General features: G+C 36.5%; 2 protein-coding genes across 6 annotated transcripts in view; one reads left to right on the plus strand and one right to left on the minus strand.

The window, feature by feature from the left end:
• LOC105663066 (uncharacterized) overlaps positions 1-12,278 on the plus strand; it is a 39,037-nt gene extending 26,759 nt beyond the window's left edge. For all 4 annotated transcript variants that reach the window (XM_076540004.1, XM_012289992.2, XM_012289993.2 and 1 more), the window contains 2 exons: positions 7,140-7,276; positions 7,738-12,278. In XM_076540004.1, the coding sequence (XP_076396119.1) occupies positions 7,140-7,276; positions 7,738-10,032 (2,432 nt within the window). In that variant the 3' untranslated portion in view covers positions 10,033-12,278. The remainder of the gene's footprint in view (positions 1-7,139; positions 7,277-7,737) is intronic.
• Ror (tyrosine-protein kinase transmembrane receptor Ror) overlaps positions 1-24,800 on the minus strand; it is a 344,042-nt gene that overhangs the window by 250,981 nt on the left and 68,261 nt on the right. The window lies entirely within an intron of this gene.

Consider the following 24,800-nt stretch of genomic DNA (forward strand, 5'->3'; position numbering starts at 1 on the left):
AAAATTGTTAGGTTCATTAAAAATTTAATTTTCAAGTTTATTATAATTAGAATATTTAATTGCAAAGTTGCAAATTTTCAAGTTTGTTCAAAATTTAATATACTTCAAATTTATCCAAAATTTTATACATTTCTATTTATTAAAATTTCAACGTTTGATTGGAAAAATAAAAATTTACAAATTTATAAAAATGTAATAAGTTTCAAAATTTTTATAAGATTAATTAAATTTGAAAAATTTAATAAGTAAAATTTGATAGGACTTATGAAAATTTGTACATTTAATTGCAAAGTAGAAAATGTACAGTTTGATTCAAAATTTAATAAAGTTTCAAGTTTATTAAAATTTTAATGTTCAATCGAAAAATTTCAGTCTTTCAAATTTGCTCAAAATTCGTTCTCAAATTTAACACATTAATATTTCAATACTAATTTCATACAAAAAATGTCTAAAATGTACAATAAATTCTTCTACAATTTAACATCTCATTAATATTAACTTTGTACAAAATTTCAAAAAATTACAGTACACAACTAAAATCAAACCTACTCATCATCCTTCATATTAATTTTCCAAAAAACTTCAAAAACCTACAACTCTAAAATTTACCACACCAAGGACACAAATAAAATTGCTAAAAGATCTAACTAAAGAAAGACCAAAATCAATCAATGTTAGCAAGCACATGTAGTTCACTATACTCAAAAAAATTTTAAAGAGTGATAAATCGAGTACGTTTAAATGATTCACCCCGTGACACGTGTATTCCTGGCCATGGAGTTCCACAGAACCCTCGATGACGTCCTCCTCGTGTATGACCACGTCAAAATATCCACTTGCATGCCTCTGAATAATTACCATCGCCTGTATTTTTAACCCTGAGGAACCGGGGATGACACCGGTTCACGGAAAACGTTTGTAAAGTGTCGCGACGTGAAGCTTTCATTGACTCTTTAGTCACGTTCCCATCTTGTTGCTCGTGCACGATCCACGGAAAGCAAGTTGATTTTTCTTTTTCACAAAAACCAGTCTGCGTTCGCACGAATATTTGGCTTCAACGATCTCTTTAGACGGTTAACCGACTTCGACGTATATACTCGTTCGTTCAAAACTTTATCTCCGACTGGTTCATGAATTAGTAATTGAAGTTCAGAAATATGCAATTTTGGAGGAGAGAGAGATTTGAAAATTTTTGAGATTTGAAATTTTTTGAATTTTGGAATTCTTGGAATTTAGGAAGTTCTTGGAATTCTTAGAATTCTTAGAATTTTAGAAATTTTGGGAATTCTTGGAATTTTTAGTATTTTGAAAATTCTTGAAATTTTTGGAATTCTCTGAATTTGTGGAAACTTTGGAGTTTTGGAAACTTTTGGAATTCTTGGAATTCTTGGAATTTAGGGAGTTCTCGGAATTCTTAGAATTCTTAGAATTATAGAAATTTTGGGAATTCTTGGAATTTTTAGTATTTTGGGAATTCTTGGAATTTTGGTAATTTTGGGAAATTTAGAATTCTGGAATATTAGAATTTTGAAATTCTGGAATTTTTGGAATTCTGAGAATTCTTGAAATTTTTGGAATTCTCTGAATTTGTGGAAACTGTAATTTTGGAAACTTCTGGAATTCTTGGGATTTTGGAATTCTTGGAATTCTTGGAGTTCTTGGAATTTAGGGAGTTCTTGAAATTCTAAGAATTCTTAGAATTTTAGAAATTTTGGGAATTCTTTGAATTTTTAGTATTTTGAGAATTCTTGGAATTTTGGTAATTTGGGGAATTTTAGAATTCTTGGAATTTTGGTAATTTGGGGAATTTTAGAATTCTTGGAATTTTGGTAATTTGGGGAATTTTAGAATTCTGGAATATTAGAATTTTGAAATTCTGGAATTTTTGGAATTCTGAGAATTCTTGAAATTTTTGGAATTCTCTGAATTTGTGGAAACTGGAGTTTTGGAAGCTTTTGGAATTCTTGGAATTTTTGAAATTTTAGGAACTTTGTATCTCATCAAATTCTCAAACTTCCAAATCCCCAATTTCCCAAATCCCCAATTCCCCAAATCCCCAATTCCCCAAATCCCCAATTCCCCAAATCCCTAATTCCCCAAATCCCTAATTCTCCAAATATCCCCAAATATCTACATCCTCACATTCCTCACATTCACCCCTTGAAATCCTTAAACCCCCAAACCCAGAATTCGCCACCACACCCCTGAAAAAACTCCCAAACAAAAAACCGCAAAAATTCATAAATTTCCAAGTCGAGAAACACCGGCTCGAGAAAATGGAAAAAAGTAGACTCAGATATGTTGTCTGAATGGTAGACTCGTTAACGTTCGCCGTAAATATGGCGCGGGCAAACAGGCGCGAACTTTTCGCAAAGAGTAGCAGCAGAGCGGGGATAGATCAATCAGGGCTGAGCTTACGCGATTTCTTGTTTCCTGGCTCAAAGAGAAAACAGCCCACAGGCATCTCGACGGAGGTTCGTTCGTTTGCATCAGGGACGCAATTTCCATTTTTCAAAGGGCCAACACCGATGGAAACTTGACGAAACCAAATATGCGGCCAGAACGCGCGTGGCTGCTTTGATCAGGGCTTCTTCCCTGTTGGCGGGAAAGACGGCCTCTCCTCTCCTTTTTCCATACAGATCCCCGAGGTTTAATGTACGTCGTCTCTGTTTATGTACCTCTTCCGGGCTAACGCAATTGCGACCTGGCTAAACATTTTCTTCCCGTGGTAATAATTAATATATCGCGGCAGAGAGAACAGCTCCGGGCTGCAGGAAGTTCAGGACGATCGTTTTCTTCTGCTTCAACATGAGCGCCTGGATAATTGCTTGTTTGCAGTGAAATTAATTCTATTCTCGTGAGGCGACTGTTAAGCGAAGTTTATTCACTGTTTCGCGGAATTATACGTCAGAATTTTAATTCAACTTTTCAATCTCGTTACAAGTAATATAAAATTTTCTTTTAATTTTATTATTCAATTTCTGTGTTCTTAAGACATATTTTCTTGTTAATTTTATCTAAGTAAATTCGTCAGTTTCACAATTCTAACAATTCCAATATTCTCCAATTCCATAATTGAGCAATTCCGCAATTCCACAACTCCACGATTTCAAAATTTCATAGTTCCACAATTCCATAATTCTACGAGCCCGCAATTCTACGATCGTGCAATCCCTCATTTCCACAATTCCAATATTCCCCAATTCCATGATTCCACAATTTCACAATTGGCAATTCCGCAATTCCATAACTCCACGATTTAAAATTTCCATAATTCCACAAGCCCACAATTCCACGAGTGTCCAATTCCTCATTTCCACAATTCCAATATTTCCCAATTCCATGATTCCACAAACTCACAATTGGCAATTCCGCAATTCCATAACTCCACGATTTAAAAATTCCATAATTCCACAATCGCACAATTCCATAATTTCACAAGCCCACAATTCTACGATTGCGCAATTCCTCAATTCCACAATTCTAATATTCCATGATTCCACAATTTCACAATTTCATAATTGGCAATTTCGCAATTCCACAAATCTATAATTCTACAATTCTAATATTGCATAACTTCATAATTCCACAAGTGCGCCATTCCACAAAATCCACAATTCCACAATTACGCATTTCCTCAATCCACAATTTCACAATTCCATAATTAGCAATTTCGCGATTCCACAAATTCACAATTCCATAATTGAGCAGTTGCTCAATTGCTCAATTCCACAACTCCACAATTCTATATTCTCAATATTCCACAATTGCGCAATTCCGAAATTCCAATATTCCATAATTTCACAATTCCACGACTTCGCAACATCGCAATTCTATAATTGTGCAATTACGCGATTCCAATAAGCCAGAATTTCACAATTTCGCAATTCCATAATTTTATAAATCTATAATTCTGCCATTTTTCATTTCGAAAGTTTCACAATTCCACAATTATAAAATTGTAAAATTATAAAATTAAAAAATTGAATTAAAAAATATTAAATGACGAGGAACTTCTGAAACCTAAATTTTTTAGTTCAGACTTTACAAGGATATTTTCATACCACTAAAGGGTGAAAATCTCTGTGGCATCCTGGCCATCCCTAAACAAATAAAGCTACGCAATCACGAGATGAAAACGATTTAATAGGATCTAAATAGCCGTCCGTTCGGAAGATCCGAATTTATGAACCTCCGGAAGGATTTAATTTATTTAAATTTCCGAGCAGCAGGGGCCTACCTTTAATCCTGATTTACCACGTGGCTTTTCTTCTTGCACGCATATACTCGTCGCGCGGCTTAGGCGCGCTGTTATCACACGACTGCTTGTAAAATGCGTTTAACGCTAGCGATAGATGGATTACGTTGCAATTCGTTCTCTTATCAATTTTAAGCCCGCTATGATAGATAGAATTTTTGTAAATAAATAATACGGGGTGAGTCACGGCGACGACTGGACTTTAAATAAATCGTAAATCGTATTCTTTTAAAATTGTATGTGTGAACTTCCGGAAAGTGGAAGTCGGAAGATTCATTTACGCTCGACGGAATCTCCTTGGGGACTGAAGTTCTCTAACTTTTATCGGTCAGGACCCACTTTCGAAAGTCGATTAATTATATGGTGACTCTAATGTTACCGGAGAACATGTGTTGTTCTCTGAAATGTAGTTGCAACATTTTTGGAATTCAATAGCTTGCAGTTGTAGGATTGTGATGTTACGGAAATAAGGTTTTTTAGATTTCAAGGGATGAAGTCTAAGAATTTTAACAATTTAATGCTGCAACACTCAATATATCAACATTTCCATAATTCCGCAATTCCACAACTCCATGACTCTTGAATTCCACAATTCCACAATTCCATAATTCAACAATTCCAATATTCCATAGTTCCACAATTACACAGCTTTGAAATTCCACAACTCCGCAATTCCACAATTTCATAATTCAACCATTCCAATATTCCATAATTCCACAATTACACAACTTCGAAATTCCACTACTCCGCAATTCCACAATTCCACAAAACCATAACTCCACAATTTCAAAGTTCCATAATTGCAAAATTACACAATTTCGAAATTCCACAATTCTGCAATTTTACAATTACACAATTCCATAATTGAACAATTCCAATATTCCATAATTCCACATTTACACAAATACAGAATTTCACAATTCCACAATTACGCATTTTTGCGATTCCAATATTACGTAATTTCACAATTCCGCAAATCCACAAATTCAAAATTCCACAAAGCTATAATTCCGCAATTCTGTAAACCCACAACTCCATGATTCTACAATTTCACAATTTCACAAATTCCACAATTCCACATATCCACAATTCTACAATTTTACAGTTGTAAAATTCCACAATTCGTAAAATTGTAACATTGTAAAATTGTAAAATTGTAAAATTGTAAAATTGTAAAATTGTAAAATTGTAAAATTGAAAAGTTGTAAAATTGTAAAATTGTAAACTTGTAAAATTATAAAATTGTAACATTGTAAAATTGTAAAATTGTAAAATTGTAAAATTGTAAAATTGTAAAATTGTAAAATTGTAAAATTGTAAAATTATAAAATTGTAAAATTGCAAAGTTGTAAAATTGTAAAATTATTAAATCATAAAATTATAAAATTATAAAATTATAAAATTGTAAAATTGTAAAATTGTAAAATTGTAAAATTATAAAGTTATAAAATTTCAACCTTAAAAACTTACACATTTACAAACTTCCAATCCCTCAAAATCCTAACCGCCCAAAAAGATACCCAAAACATCAAATCCTCAAAGTACCATTGATCTCGCAATTCCAAACTACCAGAGCCCACAAATTCCAAATTAAAATCCGTCTTACATCTAAAAACACCGACAAAACCGTGAAGACTCCTAAAAGTCCGTATTCTTCAACGTAGCAGCAATCTATCTATCCAGTAATTAAATGATGAAAAATACGAACTCAAGACGGCACTTCGCAGCAGAAGAACGATCGATCAAAGAGCCCGAAGAGCCAGTTCAGTCGAACCTCATCAAACTGTCGCGACGTTTTTCTCACGAAAATCGTTTAATCAAGCAGAGCTCGGTCTGGCAACAGACGGACCGTTCGGTGTACCTATCGAAATGATCGATCATTGGTCAGCTCTAACAACAATCTCTGCCCTCTAACCCTTCTTCGTCTTTCGCTGCGGCGTCAAGGAGCCAGTGATAAATCACCGTGGGCCCAGACCTCCCTTCCAATTACTTAACCGGCTGATACGAATAAACTTTCGCCGCCTAATCTCGCCTGCGTTGCGAAACAAATGAAAAATCGCGACCACTTTTCTCTTTGGGATACGTGTTTTTGATCGATCGTCCGCCTCCGCGGAGATTAGCGGGCCGATTAGATCGGACTCGCGAACCTTTGTGCCTGTCCCATTCGCGTGATTAATGCGAACGCTCAAAGGGAACACGCTACCTTCTTGTGGACGAGCTAATTTTCAGCTTCATGTGAACACCGGATTGGGAGGATTAACAAAAAAGCTTGTGGGAGTGAACTGGATGGATATCGCTTTCAAATCTGGAAGGAAGTGAGGGAGAGCCTTAAACTTCTGGACCTAACTGTGTGATACAGTACCTTGTATATTTCTGACAAAATACTTAACCTACACCTTTGGACCTAATGGTATAATATTATACGTTGCAGAGATCATTTTCATACTATTTCCATCTAGCTTATAGAGTCTCCCAGACAAGGTATCCACATTGTAATTTACAGCCACGCTATATCGGCACCCGATATTCTTGCCAGAACTACCCTTCGCTGTCATAACTGTACTCATTCTAGAACCATATACTGAACTAACCCTAATTACACTTCAACTATAACCCCAACTGCACTCTAGCTATAACCCTAGCTGCACTCTAGCAATAACCCTTACTGCACTCTGAACCCTAGCTACCGATCAGTAATTATGGTCAACCCTTTCGCAACTGTCCACATATTTACCCACTGGATGTTTGTTTCTTCGATCGATGACCAGTTGTAAATTATGAGCGAGGTCTATGGAATACGAGCGCGTGTCGATGCAAGTTAAAACGCTCCCCGTTGGTTATTTCATGAATGTACTTCAAGTAGTCGTTCGTTTGCTTTCAGGTCAGAACGACATCAAAAAGCTGCGCAGAGAGAACGAGCAGCTTCGTAGGGAGATATGGAGCCTCAGGGACGAGTACGACAAACTCGAGGAGATCCTGAAGAGGCAGAAGAACCGCACAGAAAGCGAGGAATACGAGGTATCCACTGATGAATTTGCCGGGGAGAGCGATGAGAGACGAATGATCGATGGCTCGGAGATTTTCCTTGGGGCTGTGATTCATTGAAATCGAGTTTGTTTTGAAGGGAGGCCTCTAAGTGCAAAGTTACGGCTAGAAAATTGAACGTAAACGCGTGAAAAATTGATTTACTTGCAGGATGTTTGAGTAGAAAATTGACGATGTCATAAAAATTTAGATATAACTTTTCTTGAGAGACACAAATGTTCAGAACTGCTTCAAATACCTTTAAGATTACAATTCTATCTTGCACATAAATTATCAAAATCAATGATCCCAGATCTCATTAGAGCTATCATCAAAACCTCTGATATCAAGATTTCAGCTACATAATTGTCTCCAAAGTTCCAACACGTGCCTAGGCTAATTAAATCCCAAGTATAGAAGACCTAAATCAGAAACTAATAGTCAACCGATTTCAGGATCGCTCCGACGAGGATGATGGCCTGCAGTCCGACTACTCGGAGGACGAGCAACCCGAAGAGGACGACACGCAGGACTCCTCGAAGGAGGCCACCAAATCCGAGCAGCTAGAGAACGTGGAGAACCAGAAGATCTCTTCTGAAAAAATGACTAACAGTCTACATAGACTGCACGTGGATTTCGACGACTTATCAGTGGTCGACGAAGAAGAGGAATTGAAAAGAGACAAAGATAAAAAGGAAATGTCATCAGAGGATGTGCGGAAGGAAAACAAAAGTCCCATGTCGATACTGAAATCCAGACAACTGCACGAAAACATACCGTTTTACCCAGCAGCCTATGAGCCACCCGGTCTGGGTAGCCCCACATATTACACCGAATGTCCCTTTAAGTTTCCCAGCACTCTCAATCTGATGTTGCCACCTGAAGCGACGGGGATGATTACACCCTGTCCGAGGCTCAATGCGGATCAAATGCTATCAGTTACGGGTCTCAGCGACCTAAACATGGAGCAGATCAACGACCAGGTGCTGCACGCGCCTCCTCTCGGTTGGCAGACCAACGTGATGCCTCAGAAGATGGGCACATTTGGATTGCAGGATGTGGATGGTAACGTTGGGGTCCAGAACTTTGGGCTCCAGCAAGAGTTCCCGAGCTTCCCGAATTTCTTCCAGAAGAGGAACGTTGGACCTAACTTACTCTTCGAGAAGTCAGTTGAGAATGGCTGGGAGTCGCAGAAGGATCAAGTCACTGATCCGAAGAAGGATGCTGAAGAGAAGGTCTCAGAAAGACCCAAGCACTTTTTCGCCCCGTTGCCCTCGAAGGTTAAGAAACAAACCGAGGAACCATCGCCGACGACCAGCCACTTTGGAACAGGTAATAGTTCCAGTAGTGGCAAGACTGGGTCTACGGTGATCTCTAAGAATCAGTTTGCGAGCCAGAAGGGGTCGGCCGACCTTTGCGTAAAAGGCGCAGTACCGTGCGAGGATAGTGTCGCGAAGAATAAGACTGAACAAAGGACGTTTCTGAGCACCGACAATCTGCTGGTCAACGAAGACAAGTGCGGTAACCAGTTGATCAAGTCGATGTCCTGTCAGGATCTGTCCAGCGAAGCCCAGGTCGTCTCCATGAGCGACGGCAGGCAGATGACCCAAAGCGACAACACCCTGGACAACATATCGGACTCCAAACCGTTCAAGTCCCACCTGACTGTGACTCTGAAACCCCCGCGAGTGAAACAAGCGATCAGTCCGGACACCCCCGAGATACCAAAACTACCCTCCATAGAATCGCGCCTCTTCAAGAACCCTTTCCTCCGCAATTTCGACGCGGGTTATATCAACCAGACCAACGTGACTCGCCCGTTGTCCGTCCAGGTGAACGACGACAACCTCTGCTACTATTCCTCCCGTCCAGACGTCACTTACAACAGAGTGCACCTGGACAGATACCGACCTGTCCAGACCGATCAGAGTCGCCTGCTGATCCCCACGAACCAGCTCATCAACGGCAAGCTGACGTCCCCGGCGAACAAACATCAAATCCAGGTGACTTCTTTTGAGAGACCTAGTCCCTGCACTCTGGTGAGTCCATCGAGTCCCTACGACTTCGGCACCATGCGCAGGTTGAACGCTCCCTACCCGAATCCTTATCAGAACATGACTTTTCTACCGAGGACGGGATTGTATCCTCAAGGAGGGATGATGTACTACGATCACCTGACGCGAAAGGTGCCCGCTCAGACCCAGACGTCCATAGACGGTGATTCTCACCACGAAGACGAGCACATGCTGTCCCACGAAGATAGTGCGCCAAACACACCCAGCGGACAACGTCGGAGGAGGACAGTTAAGAAGACGAAGCCGCTGTCTCCGCCCGTTCAGAGGAGGCTGAAGAAGCAGAGCAGCGTCACGTCGTCCGAGGTGCCTGAATCACCCGCGAAGCCCCAGAAGAGGTCCATGAAGCTTAGCATCACACCTACGACCACATCCGAGGGCCAGGAGGACAAGAACGAGAGCAGGTCCTCCTCCTCCGGTCAGGACTCCCCAAAAAAGGACCAACTGCGCAGGGTCTCACTGTACTTCAACGCCAAGAAGAGACCTTCTCTGGCCTCCGTGAAGACCACGAGGAGCGGCAGCATCGACGTGACCAGGGAAAAGGACCCCGTCAACTCGGAGAGGGAGATGACCAACTCCATGAGCAGCAGGGACAACGGCAGCGCTAAACCCAGGAAGGCCAGCACCAGCAGTGGAAACGTGCCTTGGTGCGCGTGCTGGGGCAACGGGTGTATCTAGGACCTGATTTCGTTTGCATGTGGACGCTCGAATTTTGTTTACGCTGCGGTCGAGCTTATCGGGACACGAGTGAGAAATGAAGCTGATTAAAGTGTGTCTTGTTACGGGGAGGAACAGTTCGTGTTGCTGAGGAACAGCTTATGTGTTGAGCAATTAACTGGTCGGGATTTTAGTTTTATTGCGGATGGGGACGGAAGTGAACTTGATGTGGTTAGGATCTTAAGGGACTGGGGGTTTTATTGAGGAAGCTGTTTTATTTTTGTTGGGGGATGTTGGTGCTTAGGAGACTGGAAGATTTTGGAAATTGGGAGATTTAGGGAGGTTATTTGGAAGTACTCTTTGGATTGAAAGGTAGATTTATAAGTTATGAAGGTTACTTGGGGCAATTGGGCTCCACATCATTAAGAGCTAGATTTGCAACTTGATATGAACATTATTTGGAAGAATTATACCTCAGATCATCAGAAGGTGGATTTACATGACACTTAGGTTATTTGAAAGAATTTGCCTTCACATCACTAAAAGCTAGATCTACACTTTGATCTTGCTATTAGTGATTTGATACTTGATACTTAGGTAACTTGAAAAAATTTCTCTTCAGATCATCAAAAGCTAAATTTGCAACTGCATATAAAGAATTTATATAAAAAACTTATAAGTCCATAAAAAATTTGCAATTAGGTAAACCCACATGAAAACCTCCAAATCTCCAAACCAAAGTACATTAGCAACTCGATAAATTCCCAAGAATTAAGTTGTGAATATTAAAGATAATGAATATGCAATGAAAAGTTGATACTCTAAGATTTCCTGTGGAAATATACAGTAACGAGATATGGAACTGGTAGTTGTATTTCAACAGAAGCTGTATCGACCTTCAACGCGAATGTAAGGTAACGGCTGCAACCAATGAGAAGTGCCATAAAACTAACAGTGCTTGGACCAGGACACCATAAAACCTGTTAATGTTCAGGTGACACTGGCAACTAGAATGCTTATGAACGTAATGGTTAAATCCTAGGAAATCGAATTAAATAATTAATATTTAATTAGTGTATAAGGAAATAGACGAGTTATGATTATTTTCGTGGAAATGTGTAATGGAATGTTGATTATTTGTATATTTTATACTGGATTTGAATGTTTTATTTTAGTGTGATAAGGGTTATGTGGTATTTTGTACTATGTGGAATTTATGTTTAATTTTATGTTTAGGGCGATGAGTGTTGGGGAGGGTTTTAGGAGGTTGGAGAATTTTTAGGTTGTAATATTTTGATACTTAGCAGTTTGGTTATTTGGAAATTTAAGAAGATGGAAATTCTGAAATTTAGAAATTTGGAAATTTAGAAATGTGGTAATTTGGAAATTTAGAAATTTAGAAATTTGGAAATTTGGGAATTTGGAAATTTGGAAATTTGGCAATTGGGAAATTTGGGAATTTGAAAATTTAGAAATTTGAAATTTGATATGTGGAAATTTTAAAACTTGGAAATATTGAATTTTGACATTTAAAAATTTATAAATTGAAAATTTAGATATATGGAAAAATTGAAAATTTAGAAATTTTGAAATTTTGAATTCTCAAATTTCTTGATTTCTCAGCTATTAATTATAGAAATTCACAAAATTTGAAGATTTGGAAATTCTCAAATAAACAATTTTGAAGTTCGATAATTTTGAAAGTTGGAAAGTTGGAAATTTAAAAATTTGGAAATTTGGAAATTTGAAAAGTTGGAAGAAATGGAAAAAATGGAAAAATGGGAAAACTTGCAAAAATTGGAAAAATTAGAAAATTTGGAAATATGAAAATCTATAAAATCAAAAATAAAAAAGTTCAAAAACATGAAAATTGCAAATTTCTCAATTTTTAAATACTGAAATTCACAAATCTCAGAGATTAATAATTTATAAAATTGGAAATTTGTTAATTAAGCAAATTGCAGTTAAAAACAACAAATACATCAATTATTATATTAACTACTTTTTAATTCATATATTATCAAACTAATAAATTTATTTAATGTTTATAATTAAACATAGTATTCATTAAGAAAAATTTTGTATTACTGTACATTTAAATTTAGAAATATCATTCATGCATTTATTTAGCGTTAAAATGTTGTATATATATTATATACATATATGTTACATGTATGTTATTAATAAGGTCCACATATGAATTTTTCAAAAATCAAATCAATTGAAAATAATTAATAATATAATACAAATTACAGCCATTAAAAAAATACAAAACCAATACATTATTTATAAATTTTGTATATTACATTATATTTGAAAAATTGAAAATTAATACCAAAGATTAATTTGGAAATTTCATGTCAACGTGTGTTATTAAATTTAATATATGTCATTATTCAGTGTCTTATGTTTCCATCATTTAATAACCGTTCCTTCATTATTATTTATTCCCTTTGATTTAAACATAATAACCCTAATAAACCCTAATAACTGTAGTAAAATATTTTAAAAGGTATTGAGGAGTACAAAATTTCCAAATTCTCAAAGTTCCAAATTCCAAAATTCCCAAATTCTCAAAGTTCCAAATTCCCAAATTCTCAAATTCCCAAAAATTCCCAAGCTCCCAAATTTCAAAATTCTCAAAGTTCCAAATTCCCAAATTCCTAAATTCCCAAGTTCCTAAATTTCCAAAGTCCCAAATTCTCAAATTCCCACATTCAAAAATTCCAAATTCTCAAATTCCCAAGCTCCCAAATTTCAAAATTATCAAAGTTCCAAATTCCCAAATTCCCAAATTCCCAAATCCCCAAATGCCCAAATTCTCAAATCCCCAAATTCCCAAATTCCCAAATTCCCAAATGCCCAAATTTCCAAATTCCAAAATTCCAAAGTTCCAAAGTTCCAAAATTCCCAAATTCCCAAGCTCCCAAATTTCAAAATTCTCAAAGTTCCAAATTCCCACATTCCAAAATTCCCAAATTCCAAAAAATTAAAATTAAACTTAATTCTTCATTTAAACTTAACGTCTCCCCCCAAAAAATTAAACTCCCCAAATGATACAAAAGACAAAAATAACCCTCGAAAAAACTCCCTCGGCAGCCTCACTTTAAACGTTTCGCATCCTCCATTAAACGCTACAAAGAAGAAATCGTTGTCGGAACGGTGCCAAAAATGTCTCGGAAACGATCAGTGTTCCATCCTTAGCGATACATGCACGTCGAAAAAGGACAGAAGCATCGTGAACAAAGCTTTTTGAAAGCGAAGGTTCAGACCGGCAAGGTAGCAGGTTGCAAGGGTGCAATGTCAACGTTAACGGAGGGCGGTAGGGCGCAGACTGGTGCAATTAAAATGCAAATTATCTCTTTTCGCGCGGCCATCTTTCCAGAACGGCCGGATATCTCGCGACCCTGTGCCGTCACCGATTAACTTGGAACTAATTTACGAGACGACTCGGCCGGAGGAGACGTTTTGTCTCGGGCACGGATAGTGGATAGACCCGGTGCGTTAATACGGGCTAACGTCATTTGCAAGTGTCAGTCCCGGCCAGGTTTCTTCGTTACGAGCATGATTTTCGTCGAAAGATCAAGCAGCTTGGGAAATTGCCACCCTGAAGCTAGCCTCCTGCTTCGACCGATTAACCTTTCAATGTCCAACATTTAATGTACATACTGATTATTTCAGTAACTTTTTAGTCATTCGCTTTTTTTGAATAGTGACATTTTTGAGGGATGGTTAGAAATTTTTAGATTGTTCGGATTTTAGGTTTGGGGAGTTGGAGATCTGTGAGACTGAAGATTTGTAGATTTGTAGGATTGTAGATTTACAGACTTGTAGATTATATAGAATTGTAGATTTACAGACTTGTAGATTATATAGAATTGTAGATTTACAGACTTGTAGATTTGTAGAATTGAGAATATATAGACTTGTAGATTGAGTACATTTCGAACATTTGTAGATGCAGGTTTATGTGAATCTTATAGAGTTGCAAATTTTGCAGAATTGCAGATTTTGTAGGTTTTTTTAGATTTTCTTGATTATTGGAACAATTGAAAAATTGAAGAATTGAAGAATTGAAGAATAGAAGAATCGAAGAATTGAAAAATTGACAAATTGACAAATTGACACATTGACAAATTGACAAATTGACAAATTGACAAATGGAAAAATTGAAGAATTGACAAATTGACACATTGAAGAATGGACACATTGAAGAAGTTGAAAAATTGAAGGTTTGGAGAATTAAAAAATTGACAATTGAGAAATTGAAGAATTGATAAATTAAAGAGTTGACAAACTGACAAATTGAACAAATAAAAAATTGAATAATTAAAGAATTGATAAATTTAGAAACTGAAGCACTGAAAATCGATCAAATGGAATAAATACTCGAATACTTGAGTGCTTGAATACTTGAATATTTGAATACTTGGAATCTTAGAAACTTGAAAACTTGAAAACTTGAAAACTTGAAAACCTGGAAACTTGAAACCTTGAAAACCTGAAAGCTTGGAAACTTGGAAACTTGAAAACTTGAAAACTTGAAAACTTGAAAATCTGGAAACATGAAAACTTGAAAACCTGAAAACTTGAAAACCTGGAAACTAGAAAACTAGAAAACTAGAAAACTAGAAAACTTGGAAACTTGAAACCTTGAAAACCTGAAAGCTTGGAAACTTGAAAACCTGAAAAATTGAAAACTTGAAAACTTGAAATCTTGAAAACTTGGAAAATTGAAAACTTGAAAACTTGAAACCTTGAAAACCTGAAAACCTGAAAACCTGAAAACTTGGAAACTTGGAAACTTGCAAACTTGAAAACCTGAAAACCTAAAAACTTGAAAACTTGAAGACTTGACAAACTAATAAACTAAAAAACCATGAAGTCAAAAAGTAGAAAAATTGAAAATTAGTAAATTTAAAACAGAGTTAGTACTCGTACCTGACGATATCAAAACACGAGAGGATTCACATTTTCAGACACTTCACTCCTCCAAACAGAAAAAACGAAAAATCTGTAAAATCACCATACTCTCCCAATTCTTTTTAATTACTCCGGCACATTAAATTTGAAGTATCGATTACCGATAACCCCCGTAGCAGTAAACTTGTTAACCACATCCCATAAATAATTGATCGAAAGTTAATAGAGGATTACACAAGATCGAACGTTTCACGTTAATGAAACGTATATATTGATCTAATAAAGAGAGATTATACAAGCGACCCGGCATGCGATCGTGAAATCATTGCATACAAATCGCCGCATTTTCCATCGAGTTATTCATCGAATTATCGATCATTTGAGGCAACTTATTCCAACAGTCCGATTTATTAATGGCCGATGCCAGGGGTTGAAGTTGAAGGCAAAGTTCTCTAGCATCCTACGCGTAAACTTGTTCGACGTTCTGTTCCCGTTATTCCTCGCTCCTTTCAAAGAGAGCCGGAAGAAATTTAAAGAACCCGGGGAGAAAGGAATCGTTCGGATGAATTGAATGTGCTTACAATTAAACGCTCCGGTTCGTTCTTTTTTTTATCATTCAGTGGAAAGGAAAGTTTAAGAGCGTCGAGAGAGAAGAAGCCGCGAAATTGAACGCGGGAAGGAACTCTTCGAGGCAGACCTCTCAGGACCGTGTTACTTTAACGATCGCAAAATTGCAGAATATTAATCTCGTTTATGCTTCTTTTAATAAATTAACCTCCTATTACACAAAATTTTTAGAAGAAGATTCTCTGTGTTCCAAATCTCGAAATTCATTAGTGCTTAAGTTTATGAAGCTTCTCACTTTGAAACTAATCTTAAAATAACATAGATTCACCAGACTCTAAATATCGTAATTTGAAAATTCTCTAGGTGCCAAATCACAACATTCCAAAATTCCCTAGGCTACAAATCAGATGATTCAAAAATTCCCTAACTTCCAAATCTCACAATCCAAAAATTCATTCGGTTCCAAATCTCGTAATTCAAAAATTCCCTATATTGCAAATCTCAAGATTCAACAATTCCCTAGGTTCGAAATTTTATTTTCCAGAATTTTGAAATTCACATCGACTTCAATAAACAATCAACGAAATTCTTCAAGAGAGCTTAAGTGTCACGTTCAAAGAAAGCAACGAGCCAACACAAAGCACGGCTGTACGTTAATTACCGTTCCTCAGGAGATTTGCAGTAATTGAGCAGCAACGTGGCTGAGATACGTTTATCGTTCACTTGCAAACAGACCTAACTACTCTCCGTAGTCCGATATCAAGCGATACAGCAAAGATTATCGGATGGGAATAGTATGCAGTCGACCCCATGAATTCCAATTAAAAGCCTATCGTAAGTATTTATAGAGAGAAGACGGGAACAGTATCTACGGTTACAATGACCGTTTAGATAATCAGCTTTAATTACGCACCTCGTAAAGCCTTTATGAATCTGGTCTGCGCGGACGAACAATACGGCGTCGTTGCTTAAACCTGATCTCTCGGCGAAGAAGTATCCTTACCTGAAAACAGAGAAGCGATTGTGTTTAGTAATTATACCTATTTATCGGGAGTCGTATTATTCTTATACCGGTATCTTTATTGGCCATTTAATTCTAGATTATACCGTAGGATTTGTTAATATTTTTATTATTAATGCTTTAGAGGTTTAGTAATCCAACGCGTAGTAATGCTATGCGTGGTAATTCTATGTTTAGTAATGCAACGTGTGGTAATCCAATGCGTAGTGATCCAACGCGCGGTAATCTAACGCGTAGTAACCTAGCGTGTGAATATCCAACGCGTAGTAATCCAGCGCGTGGATATTCAACGAGTAGTAATCCAACGCGTGGTAATTCTACGCGTAGAAATTTAACGCGTGGAAATCTAACGCGTAGTTAACCAACGCGTAGTAATCCAAAGCGTAGTAATCCTACGCGTAGTAACCCAGCTAACTTAAAAAAATTAACAAAATGAACCGTATTATAATTAATCAGAATTTAATTAACTATTCAATCAAAATATAATAAATATTTATTTCCTCTTATTTCCTTCTCTAATAATTTCAAAATCAGTTTAAAATTCCTATCATTCATTTCTAAAATCACTTAACATTTGACTCGTATTCCCCATAAAATTTCTTATTTTATCCCTCGCTAAAATTATTAAATTCGTTGTTTGAGTAACTATTATTTCCACGCTCTCAAGATAATAGAAATGGCGTTTCAGAAGGGGAACGAAATTCTGTTGCTAAGATAAAACATTCTGGCGCTTCCGGGCCTTTCTGGATTTAATAAAAAAAGCGTAGACGAAGGTGGTTGGAAGTTTCTGCAGCAAAGAAATTTCAAACACTTCGCGTGCGACGAGCTCGCGGAACCTCACAAGAATCCGTTGTTTTCACGCTATTCCATATTACACTTGCACAGCAGTTTCATTACTCTTTCCTGGGTCGTGTCTCGTCCCTCCAATTTCGACGGGGAATTTCGCCGAAACTTGAAGCTTTATTACGTTCTCGCGTAATTTCGTGCTCGTAATATCACGAGCCGGACACTCGAGTCAGCTGTGGGAAATGAACGTTTTCGTTTCTTGATTTCAATCCTTTCGTTACAGCAAATTTCATTTCATTGGAAATTTTGCAAATTTTACTGATGGACTATTTTTAGCAATTACTTATATTAAAATATTACTAATTATTAGATATTATTACTTATTATGTAATAAGTGATATAATTGCTGCATCGGGGGGAAGAAAGGGAGCTGCGTTTAGAAAGGTTAGAAACGTGAAAGGTTAATCGATGCATCAGTATATTTTAGTTTTCTGAACTGTTAGATTTTATATTTAATAATTTTCAAGTTTTCAAAAATAGTTTGTCTAATATTAAAATTTTCAAAGGTTTTAATGAAATTTAAAATAATTATGAAATACGATATTCTTACGAAGAGAAGTAATTTCACAAAGGTATAGGTGTCGACCCACGAGTTGGCACGTGATTTCTACATTTCTCATATGAATTCTCAAGCTTCCACATTTCTAACCTATCACATTTGCAAATCTTCCCAATTCTCAAGTTTTCAAATGTCTACACCTCTAAGCTTTCAAATCTCCAAATTTCTAATTCATCATATTTCCATATCTCTCTATTTCTCTTAGAGTAATTGTATAAGAAAATGGCCTTCTTGTCAGTCATTCTTAGGTTATAGGATGTTCCACATAAAGTTTGACAGTGGGTCCTGTATGTAGTTCCAAAACACTGTCGAAGGAACTAAAAATGCGAGTGTCAAGAAGTAAATCAATATCGTCGCTGCTTCTTGACCTATCCATTGACACCCTCCATGTGGCCCCACAGCCCGAACGTCGGGGAATTTTCGATCGCGACGTGCACCATCCATCGTTTTGACAAGCCTTCTAATTTACCATATTTTCAAATCTTCCACATTTCTAACCTATCATTTGCAAATCCTCCACTTTCCTAATCCTCGAGTTTCCAAATTTCTACAGATGTCAACCCACGAGTTGCCGCGTCCAAAGTAAAGAAGCTCCCCACCGAACTCTTCGTTACATTTCGGCAAATAAGAATAATGACAATAACAACTGCTGAATTCGTACTATCTCTCGAGACGTCTGTCATTGTTTTTGGCCTAATTGCGCGACCGCTCGAGCCAATACCTCTGAAAACACGTATGGCGTCCATTTTTCTATTCTGACCAAAGCTCTTCTAAACACGTCAACCTCTCGCACCAACTCGTGGGTTGACAACAGTACAATCTTTGATATGAATGAAGAGAGGAATCTTGTTCTGCCAGGTATAACAGCATCGGTACATCGAAAAAATCAATTTGATAAATTACCCATGGAATTTCGCTCGATGTACCCCGAGAATTAATAAACAGAACTTGTCGCGTTAATTGAAAATTTTTTCATGATTAAAAATTTCCCAATTTCACGTCGCAGGATCGGTTCAATTACACGAACCGTCCAATATTCTGTTATGAGGCCGGTAGCATTGTTCGGGTTGTCTCTGTTGAGGCTCCGCATTTTTGCAATCGCTTTTTCGACGCGCAAATATTTGCGAACTGTGCCAACACGCGAAACGAGCTACGTCATCGACGGTCGAACACTGAACAAACGATGCATCGTTGACGAGCTACATTGATACCTGCCGATTAATTTTTTTAACCGTCGATTACACATTCGATGACTTTTGCAAAAAAAAAAAATCGGCCTCCGAAATGTACCTTGATTCGTGTTTATTTTTGTAAATACGAATCAAAATTTACTGAAGGCTTGATTAATTTACTGTGTAAACGCGGGTCCATCGTGTCTCATGTATTTTTTAGCGATTCCTTTTTTCAACTGTCGATTACACGTTCTATGAATTTTGCAAAAGTTCGGCCTGTGAAATTGATTCGCGTTTATTTTTGTAAATATGAATCAAAATTTGGTGGGAGTTTGATTAATTTGTCAAATGTGGTCTTTCGTGTGTGAAAGATAAAAATATATCACATATCACATATCACATATCATACATATGACTCTGCAACGTATGCATCACATATGTGATTCAGTAGCATGTTACACATACATATAAGATTTAGTAACATATATAATATAGCACATATATCATGTACGATAAAGTGACGTATGTATGACATACACATATGTGTAACAACTCATGTGTCAACACCTCACATTTGAACAAGTACTGTATAAATCAAAACTACCATTTCAATTTAATTAAAATCGATCTCAAAATTAGGGTATTTTAATTATTCCAAATAACAAGTCTTATCGCACAATACTGAATTTGAAAGACTTGGATTTATCGAAAAATATAACATGTTTTTATGATACTAAAAAAAGAGGACTGCGTAATAAAATTTGGAACGTAACAGTATTTTTCTGTGAATAAAAAGAGTATTTTCTTCGCGTGAATGAAAACGAATTTACGTGGGACAAAATTGGCACCGTTATCCGAGGAATTTGAACGAGTAACTCAAGCGATTAACTTCTCGGACGACACGTTTCGATCCCGATCAGAAGTAAACTCGACACTTTCAGAGCGCACCACCGAACTTTGCAACTTTTTTATTTCGCTTTCGATCCGCTTGCTTTCTACTCGAGCCACCCTTCGCGTTCGCCCTTCATCCCCCGGCTCGCAGTATCGCAGGAAATTTGAAACTGAGTGCCAAGCGTTCTCGATAAAAGTCGAAAGCTCGACGAAATGTCCTCTCGCGATCGAATTGCGACGCTTGTCGCTATGGTGTCTCGGGAAATTGCGTTTCACGGTAAACCTGCGAATTCTTTATACGTTTTGTTTATGTTGTTTTTAAACGTATCTAGTATTCATTTAATATTATTGTTGTTACTATTGTTATACTTATTATATTTTTCACTTTTGTTATTTTAATGCCTGTTATTGCTATTATTCTTGTTATAATACTCATCATTATTATTATTATTATATGTGATATGTGATATGTTATACATACATATATTACTAAATCACATATGTTACATACACGTTGTTAAATTATATGTGTTATTCATATATTACTAAGTCACATATGTTATATATGTACTGTTAAATCACATATGTTATACATATGTTATTAAGTCACATGTATTTTAGAAATGTTACTACATCACATATGTTATTGTATATTGCTTAATCACATATGTTACATACACGTTGTTAAATTACATGTGTTATTCATACATTACTAAGCCACATATGTTGTACATATATTGCTAAATTACATATGTTATATATACGTTGTTGAACCGTGTGAGTTGTACATACATTACTAAATCACATATGTTGTATATGTACTGTTAAATCACATATGTTATTAAATCACATGTATTTTAGATATGTTACTACATCACATATGTTATACATATATTGCTTAATCACATATGTTATACATATATTGCTTAATCACATATGTCATACATACATTACGAAATCATATATATTATACATATCTTGCTAAATCACATGTTACACAATTACTAAATCACATATGATATACATACATGACATAATAATATATAAAATTCAATTAACGATAATCAAATATAGAATACAATTCAAAATGAAGGAATAATAACCAAAAAATTCATCAAACATTTTAACAAAAAAATTTGTCATCTTCCAATAGTAAAAATACTTCGAGTTACAAATATTTCCCCGATAAAATTTCACGATCAAAATATTTTGTCCTTGAAATTCCGTTTCGCAGGAAGATTCGCACGATAATGAATACTAAATGATTTACAAGCTTCGTTTGGAAAGGCCATCATAATGAATTCATCCGAGCGCCTAATGCACTCACGTACAAATGTGTGTACACTTTAGCAGAGCTCGCGAGACATAAATGCCTCGCAGTCGGTCGACAGAAGACGTTCTCCCGTGTCTAATTTTGTTCGGATGAGGCTGCTGTTGCTAAAAAGAGTGTCGAAACGCTTAAAAGTACGCCGGAAATGGGAATTCCTTTCCCGAGTCCACGTTAATGGACCCGGCCCACGTGCAATTCTCTTGGCAACGTTTTGCCGATCCTGCGGTTCTTCCACGCTCGCTTAAGCGTTACAAAAATATCCTTCCTATACTACAACGACCAAACCAATAATCCTTGTGCTCTGATCCGCTTAAAACACCTTCATATATCGGAAACACATTTATACATCCTAGCAGAAAAATTTAAAAACGTTTCAAACAATTACATTAACAATTATGGTACATAAATTTAAAGTAGAAATGTTATGTGTGTTGGTAGAAAAAATATTTCTAAAAATAAATGGCATTACAAGAATATACAAATAAATATTATTGTGACAATACATAAATAAAAATTATTAAATAGTATAACATAATTGTCTTAAATAAATAACTTTCCTGCAGCTGTCTAAATTAGTGTTCAAAAATATTTAAAATGTTATTGAAAGACTTTTTCGAACCTCAGTACAATAACCAATATTAAACAAGCAATATTTTTTAGCGATTCGATGGAGAAAATTCATGATCGTTCCAAGGGGTTTGAATTTGCCGCCAGTCGTCGCGCGGCTTAGACAAAATGGCGGGCGCTTAGCAATGGCTGTCCGAAGGACGCGAGTCATCTGGTGTCCCGATCGAGATCGCTGTTATTGTATCGAATGCATAAATCTCCGGTTTATTGGTGTTATATGCAAAGCAGGAGGAATCCTCGGAACCAGTCCAGACTCTCCAGGAACTTAATAATAATGCGTCCCGTCGTAGATCGACGCTCGTCTCTATGTTTATACGTGTACATACACGCGATAGCGATCGGTGTGGACTTATTTAATTTGGAGGGGACCGGTTGGCCTCCCGAGTTGTTTGCAGAACGATCGTTAACGTTGATTTATACGCTCATTCGTTTCCACGATGAACTCTTTCCCCTCCCTGTGATTCTTCGTGGTTCTGCTAGCCACAAAAATATACGAGTTTCGGAGACACGTGTTCCGTGAGAGCGAAACGAGGCTGCTTTGCTAATAAGCCTTTTAAAAAATTGCCGTAGACCTTTTACGGAACGTGAGAAATATGGAGAAGTCTCTTTTTGCGTGATAATTGAATAGCTTGTATCGGAGGTGCGACTATCGATTACTTATATTTTATAGACAAGAGCGAGACTTAAGATGGCGCTGAAGTTCTTTAGAAATTTTTAAGGATCAAGAATTGAATAACAGGATTAGGCGAGTGTGTTTGTAAGTGTCAAGAGGTAATGTTGTAACGAGGATGATGAGGTAAACGAGAGTACGAAAGATGCCTGTTAGGGAGAGATAAGGGTTCAGAACGCGACACGGATGTCTGGGAAACCGAGGATTTGTATGCAGTTTTACTGTGCCATTCTCAGGCTGGGAAACAGCCGAAATTCTAATTAGGACTTAGGGTGGCTGAAGCTTCTTCTTGCTCTTGAGGCAAGTTAAGACAATGTCAGGCTTCATGCAAACTTGTACCGCGGAGTTAAAGGCATCAAACTTCGGCAAAACCTTCTTGCTGCTTTAATTGTCACCGCAGACAGAAGGAAAATGCAAATTGTGCTGTTTTCGAAAAATTGAATGCTTTCGAAGCCTGCCGTAGAATATAAATTTTATTAATTTTAAAGCATAACTTATCAGCATCCATTATTCTAAAAATTTATCGATTACAAGTTAAATCGGAGTACTTTTTTTATTTCTTTTTTCTTCCTCTTATCTCGAGTTAGCAAATTACGGGAGCTTAATTTAATTGAAGTTAGCAGCGATGAAATTGTGACGGAAGGTTTATTTTCAGCTAACTTGCGACGTTCGGGATTGGTATTTTGGAAGACGGTGTTGGAATACAGGAGAAAATTAGGTGTCAGGAAGCAGCGTGCGGTTGACGGGCAAGGAAGAAGCACGAAGGACGAAAAGGAGAAGAAAAAGCATGTTTGAAACGTCGATGCAACTCCGCGGGGAGCTGCGACGGATACGCAGGAATAAGGTACACGATATACAAGGATGTCCTGCCAGGATAAAGGAAGTAGCTGGCTGTAACAGGTCCTCCTTCCTCGAATTTCTCTGACATTCTCGAGGAAAACTTGGACTTTACGAGCTTCCGCTAAATTCGCTGGAACTTCTTGCTACGACAAGGTCAGCCTCGTAATCTTCCTTCACCTTTAAACTTTCAATCAGCTTCTTTGCTCCACTCGTATATTGCTAGTTTGTTAAAAAATTGAAAGAATTGGATGCGAATTTTTTTAGTATTGAATATTGTTGCTTTGTAATATTATTGCATTTATTTAGCAATTGTTAGTCGACGTTCATTTATTAGATGTTCGATTATTGGGTAGTCAGTTATAAAGAGTTTCAGTATAGGACGTTCAATTATTGGACATTAGGTTATTAGACGTTCAATTATTGGATCTTACGTTGTCAGACAATTATCGAATGACGTTCAATTATTCGATACTAAATTATTAGAGGTTCGATTATTGGACGTTTTATTATTAGACGTTCAATTATTGAATATTCGATTATCAGACGTTCAATTATTGGACGTTAGATTAGACGTTCTATTATGGAACATTCAATTATTGGATGTTCGATTATTGGTCATACAATTATTGGACATTCGATCGTTAAACGATTATTTTTAATAAAAGAAAATTTTCTTTTTTAATTTATTTTGACGATATGAGATTGATATTTATATTATTGCTTTCTTTAATTCCATTAATTGGATTAATAGACGTTCAATTATTCAACGATCAATTATTAAGAGTTCGATAATAAGATGGTCGATTATTAGATGTTCAATTATTGGACGTTCGATTATTAGACGTTCAATTCTCAGTTCAATTATTAGACTTTCATGAAATGTTCGGATATCGATTATTAGAAGTTTGAGTATTAGACGTTCAATTATTGAATGTTCAATTCTGAACCGTTTGATTGTTAATGGATTATTAGAAGTTCGACTATTAAATGTTCAATTATAGGACGTTCAATTATATGATGTTCAATTATTGGGTGTTCAATTATGATTATTAAAAGTTCAACTGTTAGACATTCAAGTATAGGACGTTCAATTATGATGATTAGAAGTGCGACTATTAGACGTTCAATTATAGAACGTTAAATTATTGGATGTTCAATTATTGGACGTTCCATTATGATGATTAGAAGTTCGACTATTAGATGTTCAATTATAGGACGTTAAATTATTGGATGTTTAATTCTGAATCGTTTGATTGTTAGACTTTTATTAAACGTTCACTTACCAATTATTAGAAGTTCGACTACTAAATGTTCAATTATAGGACATTCAGTTATAGGACGTT

Source organism: Megachile rotundata, chromosome 15 (genome assembly GCF_050947335.1).
Source record: "Megachile rotundata isolate GNS110a chromosome 15, iyMegRotu1, whole genome shotgun sequence".
Lineage (NCBI taxonomy): Eukaryota > Metazoa > Arthropoda > Insecta > Hymenoptera > Megachilidae > Megachile > Megachile rotundata.